The 16,674-nt window shown below is 46.2% G+C and overlaps 1 protein-coding gene across 1 annotated transcript in view; it reads left to right on the top strand.

Moving 5' to 3' along the window:
- The first annotated feature begins 4,187 nt into the window (after window positions 1-4,187).
- The window catches only part of LOC134339297 (uncharacterized), a 61,484-nt gene continuing 48,997 nt past the window's right edge, over window positions 4,188-16,674 (top strand). Inside the window, exons 1-8 of the mRNA XM_063035674.1 lie at window positions 4,188-4,269; window positions 4,444-4,583; window positions 5,235-5,428; window positions 6,662-6,710; window positions 8,493-8,674; window positions 9,801-9,955; window positions 11,625-11,914; window positions 15,386-15,493. Of these exons, the coding sequence (XP_062891744.1) occupies window positions 4,188-4,269; window positions 4,444-4,583; window positions 5,235-5,428; window positions 6,662-6,710; window positions 8,493-8,674; window positions 9,801-9,955; window positions 11,625-11,914; window positions 15,386-15,493 (1,200 nt within the window). The remainder of the gene's footprint in view (window positions 4,270-4,443; window positions 4,584-5,234; window positions 5,429-6,661; window positions 6,711-8,492; window positions 8,675-9,800; window positions 9,956-11,624; window positions 11,915-15,385; window positions 15,494-16,674) is intronic.

The raw sequence follows: 16,674 nt of genomic DNA, 5'->3' as shown, positions 1-16,674 counted from the left end.
AGGTGGTGAATCTGTGGAATTAATTGTCACAGATAAATATGCACGCAAGTCATTGTATATTTAAAGTGGAGGTTCATAGGTTCTTGATTAGTAGGGGTATCAAAGATTATAGGGAGAAGGCAGGAGAATGGGGCTTGAGAGGGAAAATAAATCAGCCAATGTGGAATGGCAGAGCAGCCCCAATGGGCTGAATGGCCTAATTCTGCTTCTAGATCTTATGGACAAGAGTTTCAGCTGAGAGGGCTGAGATTTAATGGGAGCACAAGGGGCAACTGCTTCATGCAGACGATGGTCAGTGTATTGAATGAGCCGCCAGAGGAATTGTTTGAGGCAGATACATTAACATAAAAAAATTTAGACGGCTACATAAACAGGAAAACTTATTGGGCCAAACACAGGTAAAAAAAAAACAGCTGAGAGGGACATCTTGGTCAGCATAGATGTGTTGGGCGGAAAGGTCTGTTTTCATGCTGTGTGACTCTGTGACTTTTGGTGAAAAATTAATCCACCTGGCAAGTCCCACCTGTGCAAGTCACAAAAGTGAACCAATTACACTTGAATTGTTTGCCTTTCTCGTGATCGTTATTGCACTGCACTGCGTTTTCTGTCTTGCAGGTTCCGGTTAACTAAATTCACTCCACCTGAAAGAATTCTTCCCGATCTGAGCTTACCGACAGTTTCCACTGCCATTGGATACGTATCAGGTGTAGTAACTGGGGTCTCTCTGTGGAGAGCATTGTGTTCACCAAGACACCACACTGTCCAGTAATGGTCGCTGTCCGAGCTTACTTGGGAACAGTGGGCATCGGCACACAAACCACCTTGTTATGGCCTTATACCTTACTACTTACCTGCACTGCACTTTCACCGTACTGTAACACTTCATTCAACATCGTTCGAGATGAAGCCACACCTAGGTTGGAGGAACACCACCTTATATTCCGCCTAGGTAGCCTCCAACCTGATGGCATGAACATTGATTTCTCTAACTTCCGTTAATACCCCTCCTCCCATTCTTACCCCATCCCTAATTTATTATTTATTATTTATTTTCTCTCTTTCCTTCTCACAATAACTCCTTGCCTGTTCTCCATCTTCCTCTGATGCTCCCCTCCCCCTTTTTTCTTCCAAGGCCCTCCATCCTATGATACTCCCCCTTCTCCAGCTCTGTATCCCTTTTGCCAATCAACGTCCCAGCTCTTGGCTTCATCCCTCCCCCTCCTGTCTTCTCCTATCATTTCGGGTCTCCTCCTCCCACTTTCAAATCTCTTACTATCTCTTTTTTCGGGTAGTCCTGATGAAGGGTCTCGGCCCGAAATGTTGACTGTACTTCCTATAGATGCTGCCTGGCCTGCTGCGTTCCACCAGCATTTTGTGTGTGTTGATTCAACATTGTTATTGTTCTACTTTATTTACCTCTGGAAACCTGGAAATACGGATCCACGGTTCTTTGAAAGTGACATCTCAGGTAGGCAGGATCTTAAAGAAAGCTTTCAGCACTTTGACCTTCATAAATCAAAGTACTTTTTAAATTAATTTTTATAAGTTTCTACAATGCAACAACAAAAAAACAGTAAACTAGAGGTTTATACAGTGCAAAACAAACATATCAAATGTACAGTTCATAACAGTTAAGGAAAAGCACCCATAGTAGAATTGTATAAAGTTAGTTACCACCCCAACTCCAACCTCCCACTACCCAACTCCAAGCCAACCTTACAATATATAGAAAAAATTGATCAGAACTTTTATCACCACAGAGCTGTATTTATAAAAAGAAGGTATATTGCCTACTACCTATAAATCAAAGTATTGAGTACAGGAATTGGAGTATTATGTTGAAGTCGTATAAGAAGACAAATTTAGAGTATTGTATGCAGTTCTATTCACCCACCTAAAGAAAAGGTATCAATGAGATGGAAAGAGTGCAGAGAAAATTTACATGTACGTTGCCAGGACTTGAGGATCTGAGTTATACAGAAAGGTTGAACAGGTTAGGACTTTGTTCCCTGGAGCACAGGAGAATGATGGGAGATTTGATAAGGTGTACAAAAGGATGAGATGTAGACATGGGTAAATGCAAGTTGACTTTTTTTTTGCTGAGGTTGAGTGAGACTAGAACTAGAGGTCAGAGATTAAGGGTGAAAGGTAAAATATTCTTGCTTCAGTGATTGGTTGGTAAGTTGATGGAAAAGATCCTGAGAGGCAGGATTTATGAACATTCGGAGAGGCATAATATGATTAGGAACAGTCAGCATGGCTTTGTCAAAGGCAGTTATGCCTTACGAGTCTGATTGAATTTTTTGAGGATGTGACTAAACACATTGATGAAGGTAAAGCTGTAGATGTAGCGTATATGGATTTCAGCAAGGCATTTGATAAGGTACCCCATGCCAGGCTTATTGAGAAAGTAAGGAGGCATGGGATCCAAGGGGATCCTGATTTGTGGATCCAGAACTGGCTTGCCCACAGAAGGCAAAGAGTGGTTGTAGACGGGTCATATTCTGCATGAAGGTCGGTCACCAGTGGAGTGCCTCAGGGATCTGTTCTGGGACCCTTACCCTTCGTGATTTTTAAAAATGACCTGGATGAGGAAGTGGAGGGATGGGTTAGTAAGTTTTCTGATGACACAAAGGTTGGGGGTGTTGTGGATAGTGTGGAGGGCTGTCAGAGGTTACAGTGGGACATTGATAGGATGCAAAACTGAGCTGAGAAGTGGCAGATGGAGTTCAATCCAGATAAGTGTGAGGTGATTCATTTTGGTAGGTCAAATATGATGGCAGAATATAGTATTAATGGTAAGACAGTGTGGAGGATCAGAGGGATCTTGGGGTCCGAGTCCATAGGACACTCAAAGCTGCTGTGCAGGTTGACTCTGTGGTTAAGAAGACATACAGTGCATTGGTCTTCCTCAAACATGGGATTGAGTTTAAGAGCCAAGAGGTAATGTTACAGCTATATAGGAGCCTGGTCAGACCCCACTTGGAGTACTGTGCTCAGTTCTGGTCACCTCACTACAGGAAGGATGTGGAAATTGTAGAAAGGGTGCAGAGGAGACTTACAAGGATGTTGTGTGGATTGGGGAGCATGCCTAATGAGAATAGATTGAGTGAACTCGGCCTTTTCTCCTTGGAACAGTGGAGGATGAGAGGTGACTTGAAAGAGGTGTATAAGATGATGAGAGGCATTGATCACGTGGATAGTTAGAGGCTTTTTCCCATGGCTAACATGAGAGGGCACAGTTTTAAGGTGCTTGGAAGTAGGTACAGAGGAGATGTCAGGGGTAAGTTTTTTGCACAGAGTGGTGAGTGCGTGGAATGGGCTGCTGGAGGCGGATACGATAGGGTCTTTAAAGAGACTCCTGAACAGGTACATGGAGCTTAGGAAAATAAAGGCTATGGGCAACCCTAGGTAATTTCTAAAGTAAGTACATGATCGGCACAGCATTGTGGGCCGAAGGGCCTGTATTGTGCTGTAGGTTTTCTATGTTTCTATGTTTTTATTTAAGGAGAACCCGAGGAGAAACCTTTTCACTCAGAGGTGGGGCAAACGTGGAAAGAGCTGCCATCGGAACTGGTGGATGTGGTTCAATTGCAACGTGAAAGAGAAACTTGAATAAGTACATGGACGGGCGGAGTATGGAGGGTGGTCCCGTTTCAGGTCGATGGGACTAGGCATGGACTAGATGGGCTGAAGCGCTGTTTAGACCATAACACTGTTCTATGCTCTAGTGCTCTATGACTCTGTGATAAACCATGGCCTTGATCAATAGACGAGTTCATTGCAGAATTGTACCTCCATGGGATCCTACAGTGTGGAAAGAAGCTATATGGCCTCTTGTATCTGCACTAGCAGTTGGTCAGAGTGATCCAGCTTGTCCCTCCTCCTGCTCTTGCCCTACGACCCTCTGGTTACTGGATACACACCTATCCAGTTCTAACAGTTACAGTCAGATCTTTCTCCATCACCTGCTGACAGATCACAGTCGCTCCCTGTGCCAAACAGAAACTAACTCCACTTTGTCAGACTATCCTCAGGGTACCGGGAGGGCGGGTGTTACGTACGCGTGGAGCAATAATGACAACTGAGCTGTAGGATGAAGCGTTTTTGCTGAGTTGTGTTAACCTCTGTACACGCTGGGCAACTTTAGTGTGCGAACAACAAATCAGGCCGGCTGTGTTGAAAACATGGGCACTGCAAAGCCCGTGCCAAAGAGCCCTGCGTACGCAGGAGATCCAACTGATTCACCGCGCTATCAAGTGGCCACATGTGCACCTGCCACATCCTCGCAATCAATCTAATACATCTTATTCTTGAGAAATTTCAGATAATCGTTACGTTGCCCAGCCCATGTGCTTTGTGTGTTTGAACCTTGGGCGCAGTGGTCACGGTACTGAGGATCCATGGCTCCCTAAATGTAATTTTTATTGTTGAAACCCACAGGTGCCCGCAGCTCCTCCCAGGTGTGGGGACTACCTAGTGTTCTCCGCTGCGTCTCTCCTGCTCACGTCAAACAATACAACCAGCTGCTGGCCAATGTCACACCTCCTCCCACCAGTCTGCCTCAGTCCCCTGCCTACTCAGTGAGTCTATCTCTGCAGATCCTTTGGTGACTCTTCCGTGAAAGTGGCAGGTGGCTTTCAGTGCAAAAAAAGTGCTACGTGATACACTTTGGAAGGTTGAACCTGACGGCAGGGTACAAGATTAATGGCAGGATTCTTAGCAATGTGGAGAAACAGAGAGATTTTGGAGTCCACAGATGCTGTGCAAGTTGGTAAGGTTATTAAGAAGATGCATAGATGATAGAAAAATGGAGGGTTATATAGGAGGGAAGGGTTACATTGATCTTACAGTATGTTAGAAGGTCAGCACAACATCATGGCTGAAGGGCCTGTATTGTGCTCTAATATCCTATGCTCTATATTCTAGTAGTTCAGTATTGGCTAGATGGGCTAAAGGGCCTGGCTCTGTACTGTGAGAAGTGGTTTCTGAATCTCGGAAGTGTTTCTGAGAAAATCCCTTGAAGCTTGGAGCTCAAGGTTCTGGAGTGGGACTTGATCCCGGAGCCCAGACATTCGGCAGAAAGAATTCGATCCTGTGTTCCACAAACGGTTTTGGTACACTTAGAGTTAACCATACCATTCACGGCACCATCTGGATGTTTGACTCGATTACAGCATATGAAGACTGTTGGATCAATAAATTAATTTTGAAAATTACTATGTCATTTTCAGGTTCAGGTGATATCTGCTCTCACGGGCCCGGGCATTTTTACTGGAACTTTCTATGACCTGCCGCCTGCTGTAGATGTTCTCCTAAATTTCATCATCATCAGTTCAGATGTCCAGAGAGCCGTATCTGTCTATGCAGAATGCATCAGGAGCGATATCATTAGGACAGTCAAACAGGAAAACCACCTGGTCTTTAGGTAATTCCCAGAAGCTGGGAAGGGTTTGGGAATGTTGAGCACATTGGAACAATTTAAAGAACTAGGATACTGGAAATCTGGAACAGAATTGGGAAAGGCTGGGAGGACCTGTCACACCACAGAACTTTGGGAAAAAGGAAAAGCAGCCAGGGTTTCAATCTGGTGATCTGTGCTCAGAAATGGAAAAGTTACCCAGCACAGAAAGAAGTCCTTCAGCCCCACAACAACACTTACACTAGTTGCACATAATTCCATAAGACACAGGAGCAGAACTAGGCTAGTTTGCCCCTCGAGTCTACTTCACCATTCCATCATGGCTGATTTATTACCCCTCTCAAGCCCATTCTCCCACCTTCTCCCTGTAATCTTTGACACCTTACCAATCAAGATCCTATCAATCTCAGCTTTAAATATACTCAACAACAGGAATTCTGCAGATGCTGGAAATTCAAGCAACACACATCAAAGTTGCTGGTGAACACAGCAGGCCAGGCAGCATCTCTAGGAAGAGGTACAGTCGACGTTTCAGGCCGAGACCCTTCGTCAGGACTAACTGAAGGAAGAGTTAGTAAGAGATTTGAAAAGTTTTTAAATATACTCAATGAATTGGCCTCCACAGCCGTCTGTGCCAAAGAATTCTACAGATTCATCGCTCTCTGGCTAAAGAAATTCCTCCTATTCTCTGTTCTGAAGGGGCCTCTTTTTATTCTGAGGTTGTGCCTTCTGGTCCTAGACTCTCTCACTATTGGAAAAATCCTCTGCATGTCACACTATCTAGGCCTTCCAATACTCTTGTAGTTTTCAATGAGATCCCCCCCGACCCCCATTCTCATGTCCAACACAAAAACACTACCTCACTACCCCTAATTCTCTCTTTCTGCATTACTTATTTAATTTAATTTTTAATATATATTTCTTATTTTTATTAGGTATTACATTATACTGCTGCCGCAAAACAACAAGATTCAGGACAACATCTGTGGAAAGGAATAACCAGTTAACCTTTCAGGCCAAAATGCCCAAAATGTCGACTGATTATTCCTTTCCACAGATGCTGCTTGGGTTCCTCCAGCAATTTGTTTGTGTTACTCCAGATTGACAGCATCTGCAGAATCTCATGTGTTTAAACTTCACAATATATGTCAGAATTAATAAACCTGATTCTGATGTACTGTACGCTTGCTTCTGCACACCGGTTACCGCCATCCTCACTGGTCTGTCCTTCTGTTGCAGGTTGGTTATCCCTATCGATAAAAATGGACAAAGGAAAGTTTTCTCCAGAGTGAGTACCTCACTGTCAGATCTGTTGGTGATGGATGATGAACAGTCACTTTCCTCTTTTCCTTTATGTGATGTTTAGCGATCAGCACCTATTGCCTTTCCATAGCTGCCCTGAATCTCCTGCCCTGAAACTACTGCTCTGAAACTCCTGCCCTGAATCTCCTGCCCTGAATCTCCTGCCCTGAAACTCCTGCCCTGAAACTCCTGCCCTGAATCTCCTGCCCTGAAACTCCTGCCCTGAAACTCATGCCCAGAAACTCCTGCCCTGAATCTCCTGCCCTGAATCTCCTACCCTGAAACTCCTGCCCTGAAACTGCTGCCCTGAATCTCATGCCCTGAAACTCCTGCCCTGAATCTCCTGCCCTGAAACTCCTGCCCTGAATCTCCTGCCCTGAAACTCCTGCCCTGAATCTCCTGCCCTGAAACTCCTGCCCTGAAGGAAATGGCTGAACAAAAGCACCACGGCCCATGTGGTGCCCCACCCCATGTTATAGAACATTGAACATAGACACAGTGGCCACTGTATTAGGTACCTTCAGTACCTAATAAAATAGGTACTGAGTGGATGTTCATGGTGCTGAAGTCCATCCACTTCAAGGTTCAATATGCTGTGTGTTCAGAGATGCTCTTTTGCACACCACTGTTTAACATGTAGCTATTTGAGTTACTGTTACTGAACCAGTCTGGCCATTCTCCTCTGACTTTTCTCATTAAAAATGCATTTTCACCCACAGAACTGCGGCTCACTGGATTTTTTTTTGTTTTTCACACCATTCACTGTAAACTCTAGAGGCTGTTGTGTGTGAAAATTGCAGGAGATCAGCAGTGTCTGAGATATTCAAACCACCCTGTCTGGCAGCAGCAACCATTCCAAGGTCAAAGACACTTAGATCACATTTATTCATCATTCTAATGTTTGGTCTAAGCAACTAAACCTCTTGACCATGTCTGAATTCTTTTATGCATTGAGTTGCTGCCACATGATTGGCTGATTATATATTTGCATTAACGTGCAGGTGTACAGGTGTGATTCATGAAGTGGTCATGGAGTGTAGCACATAGAACCTAGAACATTACAGCACAGTACAGGCCTTTTGGCCCACAACGTTGTCAACACTTGATCCTACTCTAGGGTCAACCTAACCCTTCCCTCCTACATAGCCTCCATTTTTCTATCATCCATATCCCTCTTTAAGAGTTTCTTAACTGTCCCATGTATCTGCCTCTCCACACCTCTAACAGGATGTTCACTGGTGCCCGGACCAACATTGGTCCGTCAGTCAAGACTGCTGACAGACTGAGTGGAATGGAGCTGACTGTTCTCTGTGGAAGCTGCTGTGTGTCGGTCCCCTCAGGAGCCCGCACGCTGCCCTCAGAGCCCTCACTCGGTGCACGGATGTCGCTGTCTCCTTGGCGCAGAGCTATGGGATTCACCACCCGCACTGCGGCTGGGTCTTTTATGGACACCACCCCTTGCTTGGGGGAGTATCAACGATCCAGGCAGAGCTTTGGGAGGTGAGCGCCCAGAAAGGGACAGGACAGCAGTGTTGACAGGAAAACATGAGGTGTGGGTCTATTATGCAGGAACCGATGGTTGTGGGATCTTGCGATGCACTGGCTGGCAGCCATGTCCACTCCATTCCAGTCAGGATTAACCTCCTCCTGAGCTCCTGGAGATCTGAGACAGCACCAGTAATGACTGGGTCACCGGGTCCTGTTATCGGACCGATCCATCTGCCCATCTCACTCTCTCTCATCATCTTTGCCCTCTCCTCACCTGTAGGACCAGCTGACAGACCTCCCTGATGACTTTCACTCCTGTGTCTCAGCAGCCGTGTCTGTAAAGCAGATGGCTCGGCTGCAGTGCCTGTGGCAACTGAACGTGAATGGCGAGGACTTCGTCACGGGGGCAAAGCTGTACAGCCTGAGCCTCATTCGGCCCTCAGATGGGTACATGGAGGAGAGGTAGGAGTGGGTGAACCTACTCAAGGTAGGTCGACGTGGATCCATGCCGATCTAGCTCAACACACAGCAGAAACACGTACTGACTCCACCCCCAGACCCGTGCACTGTGCCGAGACCCAAACTCAAGGTAGAGTTTATGGTCAGATGCACAGACGCAATGAAAAATGTATGTGTGCTTGTGCTTGTGTGTGTACGTGTGTGCATGAGTGTGTGTGTGTGTGTGTGTGTGTGTGTCTGAATGTGCTTGTGCGTGTGTGTGTCTGAACGTGTGAGTGTGGGAGTGTGTGTGTGTGTGTGTGTGTGTGTGTGTGCGAGTGTGTATGTCTGAACGAGTGTGTCTGTGTGTGCCAGTGTTGTGTCTGAACATATGAGTGTGAGTGTGTGTGTGTATGTGGGTATATGTGTCTGAACATGAGAGTGTGTGCATGTGTGTGTGGGTGTGTATGTGTGTATGCGAGTGTGTGTGTCTGAACCTGCGTGTGAATGTGTGTCTGTGTCTGAATGTGTGTGTGTGTGACTCACTCCAGGCCAGCAGCCAGTGGGCTGAGAACACGTAGCTCGCCAATGTGGTCGAGATTTGGGCTGCAGCACTGAGGAAGAGCAACGTTGTTAGAAATACCCTTCAGCCTTGTTTTCCCTTTCCAGAGATCTCATATTTCCTTACCATTGAGAAGGAGGCCACCTGGCCCATTGAGTCTATGCTGAAAATCCCATCAATCCCATTCCTCACCAACATCTCTATGACATATTCCCACCAGCTCTTCCTTGTTCTCCTGTCACCCAACTGCACTCTTGTGATTGCCTACACAACCAGCCAGCAGGTCGTTGGGATGTGGGTGGTAACCGAAGCACCTGGGGGCCCATATGTTCTCAGGGAGAACGTGCAAACTTCACACCAACAGCACTCTAGGCTGGGATCAAACCTGGGATCGAAGTGAGTCTGCACCTCCTGCTTCCAGCCCCTGGACCCTCCGTAAATAAAGGTCCACCCCATCTCAGCATAGGGTTCTAATGCAGTGTCTCGGCCCAAAACATCAGCTGTTCACACTGATCTTGGCCGGCTGAATTCCTCCTGCATTTTGTGTGTGTTGCTATCTCAGCGTGATTGCTTCCCTCTTCTCTGCAGGGTTTTCGATTACTCCGAGCTTCCTCTGATCCACCTGTACTCCAGCGTCTTTCTCCAGCAGAGTCATGCGGAAGCCTACTGTGGGCTGTTCATCCCAAGGAAGGAGGCTATCGACAAGGACCTGCAGCACCCACGGAGCAAGGCCTCCCATAATCGTGGGTATCAGATAAACCGCCTCATTGTCTGACGTGTACTAGGACACAGGACATTTGCTTGTTTGCATCCAGGCAGATCATTCTGTAACAAAGAGATTCTGCAGGTGATGCAATCACTTATGTTTATGACTTCCAGCATCTGCAGGACCTCGTGTGTCTATGATTTGCTGCTCCACTGTGCATACCTTCTCTGAGGAACTTTAAATCTTCTGTTCAAAGGGAGTTGAGGGAGACCCTGTCTCACTTTTCTCCCTTTCTGATCTCACCTATCACCAGCCAGCTTGTACTCTGGCCCACCCTCCTCCCCCAACTCCTTATTCTATATTCTACAGTGTAGGGAAGTGCATGGTCATGCATTTTGGTATAAGGAATAAAGGCAGAGACCATTTTCTAAATGTGGAGTGAATTCAGAAATCTGAGGTGGAAAGGATTTGGGAATCCCAGTGCAGGATTCCCTGAAGTTTATCTTGCAGGTTGAGTTGGTGATAAGGAAGGCGAATGCAATGTTAGCATTCATTTCAAGAGGACTGGGATATAAAAGCAAGGATGTAATGCTGAGGTTGGACTGCATTTGGGAGTATTGTGAGCAGTTTTGGCTCCTTATTTAAGAAAAGATGTGCTGGCATTGGAGAGAGTCCAGAGGAGCTCTATGAGAATCATTGCAGGAATAAAAGATTTAATGTATGAGGAGTGTTTGATGGCTTTGGGGCTGTACTTCCTGGGGTTTAGAAGAATGAAACGGATAGAATATTGAAAACCTAGATAGAGTGGACGTAGAGAGGATATGCGAAGTCTAGGGCCTGATGATACAGCCTCAGATTACAAGGACATCCTTTTAGAATAGAGCAGAGATTAGCCAGAGGGTGGTGAATCTGTGGAATTTGTTGCCACAGACAGCTGCGGAAGCCAAGTCATTGGGTATATTTAAAAGGGTGGTTGTTAGTTTCTTGATTAGTAAGGGTGCCAAAGGTTACAAGGGAAGGCAGGAGAATGGGGTTGGGACAGAAATCAGCCATGATGGAATAGCCGAGTGGACTCAATGGGCCGAATGGCCTCATTCTGCTCCTGTGTCTCATAGGAAATATTAAGGGACAGATTTTTAAAACCCTCATCTTATTCTGTTGGGGGTGACACAATGAGCAGGATTGTCAGTAACCCCCTGCATGTCCCACATTTGCCCCAGTAGGATACCTACAGTTCCCTGGCTCCCTGTGTCCGTGAGGTCTTACTGCTGTTCCTCAACTGCCAAAGTCCCACCCAGGATTATATTAGCTTGTAAACAGTGACGCTGAGATGCAGATTGAAATTAAAGAGTAACTTAAAATTTTATAGTAATTACAAATTTACATCAGTTAAGAGAGTTGTGGACATCACGGAAACAAGCTTTCCCTCCATGAGACTGTCTGCACTTGCTACTGCCTCAGTAAAGCAGCCAGCATTATCATAGTCTCCAACCCACCCCAGGGATTCTCTCTTCCCCCTCCTCTGTCAGCCAGAAGATACAAAGGCCTGAAGGCATGTACCACCTGGCCCAAGGACAGCTTTTGTCTCGCTGTAATCAGCAAAATGGAGATTAGGATCATCTGAAAGTGACAAGTCATGACACACTGGGTTGTTCTGCACAGTCAGTATTCACCTCAGCTTTTCACTGTGTTCTGTGTACCTGTAGCTCAGCCAGGCGAGTGGCCGAGGGATGCTCAGAGAAGCATTTCAACCCCTTCCAAGGTGCCTCTTCATGGCTTCCAGTATACAGAGCAAGGCAAACACTGCCCAGATTCTAGCCTTGTCTTGCAGACCATCAGAGCAAGCATGTTGCGGAGAATCGCATGTATTCCACTGAGCACAGGAGCATTTGACATTACCTATTTCTCCATCCTAATGATTCTCACGGAGCTGGGAAACTCTGGGAACCAGGAGCATGGACCGCAGATGACGGACAGAGAGCAGCATCTGCTGGAGGTGAGAGTTCCACATGATGACACAGTTTTCCTGCTCGCTCCCAGGTGGTTTGGGATTTCAAATGTCTCTCCACTCTTTAGAAGAGAGGAAGTGAAAGAAAGGAAATTATAGGCCAGTTAACCTAACCCTAGTGGTTGGGAAAGTGTTGGAGTCGATTATTAAGGATGAGGTTTCGGGGTACTTGGAGACAAATAATAAAATAAATCAAAGTCAGCGTGGTTTCCGTAAAGGGAAATCTTGCCTGACAAATCTGATAAAATTCTTTGAGGAAGTAACAAGCAGGGTGGACAAAGGAGAGGCAGTGGACATCAGTTACTTGGATTTTCAGAAGGCATTTGATGAGGTGCCACACGTGAGGCTGCTTAACAAGACAAAATCCCATGGCATTACAGGAGAGACAGGCAGGAAGCAACAAGTGGGAATAAAGGGGGCTTTTTCTGGTTGGCTGCCAGTGACTAGTGGTGTTCCTCAGGGGTCAGTATTGCAGATGATGTGAAGGTAGGTGGAGGTGTAGCTAGGGCTGAGGAAGCAATGTGATTGCAGAAGGACTTAGACAAATTGGAAGAATGGGCAAAAAAGTGGCAGATGTCAGGAAATGAATGATATTGCTTTTTGATAAAAGGGACAATAGTGCGGACTATTATCTAAATGAGGAGAAGGTTCAAACATCAGAGGTGCAGAGAGACTTGGGAGTCCTTGTGCAAGACTCCCAGAAGATTAATTTACAGGTTAAGTCTGTGGTAAAGAAGGCAAATGCAATGTTAGCATACATTTCAAGGAGAACAGAATATAAAAATTAGAACATAATTGGCATTCGTCAATCGTGGAATTGAACTTAGGAGCCGAGAGGTAACGCTGCAGCTATATAGGACCCTGGTCAGACCCCACTTGGAGTACTCTGCTCAGTTCTGGTCACCTCACAACAGGAAGGACGTGGAAGCCATAGAAAGGGTGCAGAGGAGATTTACAAGGATGTTGCCTGGATTGGGAAGCATGCCTTATGAGAATGGTTGAGTGAACTCGACCTTTTCTCCTTGGAGCGACGGAGGATGAGGTGACCTGATAGAGGTGTATAAGATGATGAGAGGCATTGATCGTGGGGATCGTCAGAGGCTTTTTCCCAGGACTGAGATGGTTGCCACAAGAGGACACAGGTTTAAGGTGCTGGGGAGTAGGTACAGAGGAGATGTCGGGGGTAAGTTTTTTACTCAGAGAGTGGTGAGTGCGTGGAATGGGCTGCCGGCAACGGTGGTGGAGGCGGATACGATAGGGTCTTTTAAGAGACTTTTGGATAGGTATATGGAACTTAGAAAAATAGAGGGCTATAGGTAAGCCTAGTAATTTCTAAGGTAGGGACATGCTCGGCACAACTCTGTGGGCCAAAGGGCCTGTATTGTGCTGAGGGTTTTCTATGTTTCTATAATGCTGAGGCTTTATAAGACACTGATCAGGCTGCAATTGGAGTATTATCAACAGTTTTGTCCCCATATCTCAATAAGGATATGTTGTCATTGGAGAGAGTCCAGAGGAGGTTTGTAAGGATGATTCTGGGAATGAAAGTGTTAACATATGAGGAGCGTTTGGCAGCTTTGGGCCTGTGCTCACTGGAATTTAAAGAATGTGGGGGAATTTAGAGAATGATTGGTCAGGTTATCAAAGGTTATGGAAAGAAGGCAGGTGTATGGGGTTGAGTGGGATCTGGGATCAGCCCTAATGAAATGGCAGAGCAGACTCGATGGGTTAATTGGCCCAATTCTGCTCCTATGTCTTATGGTCTTATGGTGTTTCCCAATCTCAGTCACTTTACAACCAGATGTGGAAAGCAGGAAGATCAGTGTGGGATTGGTGTGCAACAACATCTGGTGAATGCTGAGGTAATGACCAGAGCACGGTAGTGTAGCTGTTACTATAACAGTATTACAGCACCAGTGACCTAGGTTCAAATCCTGCCACCGTCTGTACTCCCCATGACCCCCTGGGTGCTCCAGCTTCCTCCCACATTCCAAAGATGTGTGGGTTAGTAGCTTACTTGGTCACATGGGTGTAATTGGGTGGTGAGACTCATCGAGCTGGGAAGGCCCGTTACTGTCTTTATCTCTGGATCCCCACACATTCTGGTGCCAACATAGCATGACCACAATATTTGGCAGAACAACACAGATCACAACAAAACAGAACAAAACAAGTCCCATTTCTCACCCTCACTCCCTACTCACCCACATACACAGTCCTCTAACCCCAGGACCGGCTGTCTTCAGCCTCCAGTGGATTTGCAGACTCATAGACTTGGGCCTTTGACTTCCCTGGCGGATTCGCAGAGGTTCGCAGACTTTGGGCTCTAGTGTAGGATCATGAAGATAATGATCGGTTGATAAAATGATCGAATCATGAAGATAATGATTGGATGATGATCAGAGGGACGATAGATGGAACTTGATCCTGGTAAGTGTGATGCAAGCAAGGGTAAGACATGCACAGGAATGGTCGACTCCAGGGATACAGAGGAATAGGTGACTTGGTTTGCAAGTCCAAGGATTTCTGAAGGTTGTAGCAGAGTTAGATAAGATGGTTAAAAAGGCACATAGAGTGGTTACCTCCTATTGCTGGGACATAGACGATAAAAGCAGAGACCACAGCATCTATTAAACAGCGGTAAAGCCACAGTTAGGGTACTGTGCGCAGGTCTAGTGCCACACAAAATAATGGAGATTACATTGAAACAATGCAGAGGAAGTTTACCAGGATGTTGCCTGCCTTGCATTGTTGCTGGGGCTGGATCGTATCAGTCATGAGGAGAGATTGCAGAGGCTGGATTTCTTTTCCTTAGGATGAAGGAGACTGAGAAGAGTTGTTTGTCCAGACAATAATCCCGTGACAATGAACTAACGGGACACGTTTTCAAGTCAGGATGGTGCACGAATTGAAGGGAAACTAGCTGGAGGTGTCCTGAGCACTTGCTGCATCATCCCTCGAGGTGAAAGAGGTGCTGATTTTGAGAGATGTCTGGCGAGACTGGGAAAAGGAAAACCATTCTCTGGTACAGGCAGGGTGTGTCTTGGAGATGAGTGGAGAGCCATCACTGAATTGAGCTTTAATGACACCCAATACCCAATGTTCCTGTTAAAGGGCATTGAATACATGTCAGCTTTATAAATCCTTTTCTCCCTCCACCCAAAAGCCGGGATCACTTCATCGAGCAGCTTTGCTCTGTCCTCCACAATGGCTAGGATCTCCTGAGGGTTACTCATTTCAATATGACTTCCTATTCCCATTGTAACATGTCTATACATGACTTCCTCTGCTGTCACATTGAGGCCAGACACCCACCACACCCTGTGTGAAAAATTTACCTCTGATATTCCCCCTACCCTTTCCTCCTGCCCATTCACATTTCAGGTACTTGACTGATGGAGATGGTCAGCAGAAATCTTGAGCTCTTTAATGAGGCCGTCTTTTTTCCTTTTTACCCAGGGCTTAATGCAGCTTCATAGATTTCTTCATGGTTCTGCCTCTCGAATATGGAACATCCTAAACCTAACGCAGACCATCTGCCTCCTGCTGGAATCTGAGGCTGTGGAGGTAAAGGCATTTTGAACATTTAGAATATTTTTTTGGTACACTCTGCTTGGAGTTTAAAATACAGAAGTGAGTCCATAGGTTGTGGGAACATTTCAATGATGGGGCAAGTGAAGATGAGTGAAGTTTTCCCAAATGGTTCATGAACTTGATAGCTGAGGAATAATAGCTATTCCTGGACCTGAACCTGGTGGTATGGGTCCTGAGGCTCCTGTAACTTCTTCCTGATGGCAGCAGTGAGAAGAGGGATGGCCTGGAAGGTGAGGGTCCCTGATAATGGATGATGCTTTCCTGCGATGGCACTCCGTGAAGACACGCTCAATAGTGGGAAGGGATTTACCTGTGATGGACAGGGCTGTATCCCACGACTTTTAATAGGCATTTCCATTCCTGTGCGTTGGTGTTTCCATTCCAGGCCAAGGTGCAACCAGACAATATACTCTTCACCGCACATCTCTAGAAGTTTGTCAGAGTTTTAGATGACATGCCGAATCTTCGCAGACTTCTAAGAAAGTAGAGGCGCTGCTGTGTTTTCTTCGTAATGGCACTTAGTCGGCCTATGACAGTGGTGTCATCAGCAAACTTAAATATGGCATTGGAGCTGTGCTCAGCCACACAGTCATCAGTGAAATGGCATTTGCTGTTAACTTGTTGTGATATAAGGCAAACTGGAGCGGATCCAAGTTGTTTCTCAGGCAAAAGTTGGTACATTTCATCACCAACCTCTCAAAACACTTCGTCACAGTGCTACTGGATGATATATGAAGTGTTCCATACTCCTCCCCACCCCCATCTATGTACTTACTCAAACTTCTCTTTAATGTTACAATCGAAACCACAGCCAGCAGTGCTGCTGGCAGCTCGTTCCACACTCTCATCACCACTGAGTGAAGAAGCTCCCCCCCAAAGTGCTGGAGGAACTCAGTAGCCCAGGCAGCATCAATGGAGAAGAGTACAGTCGACATGTGAAGTGTTGCCTCACCTGGAAGGACTGTTCAGGGCCCTGAATGGTAGTGAGGGAGGAAGTGTAGGGGCAGCTGTAGCACTTGTTCCACTTGCAAGGAACAAGCGAGGCAAGATTTCACCTTTGAACGTGTTGGGTTATATACTGTGTCCGGTACTCCTGGTGTGGCCTCCTGTATATCAGTGAGACCTGACGTAGATTGGCAGACCGCTTCTGCCGA

This window comes from Mobula hypostoma, chromosome 29 (assembly GCF_963921235.1).
Source record: "Mobula hypostoma chromosome 29, sMobHyp1.1, whole genome shotgun sequence".
Classification (NCBI taxonomy): domain Eukaryota; kingdom Metazoa; phylum Chordata; class Chondrichthyes; order Myliobatiformes; family Myliobatidae; genus Mobula; species Mobula hypostoma.
Note: the sequence above shows the minus strand (reverse complement) of the source record. Positions and strands in the feature narration are given on the sequence as shown.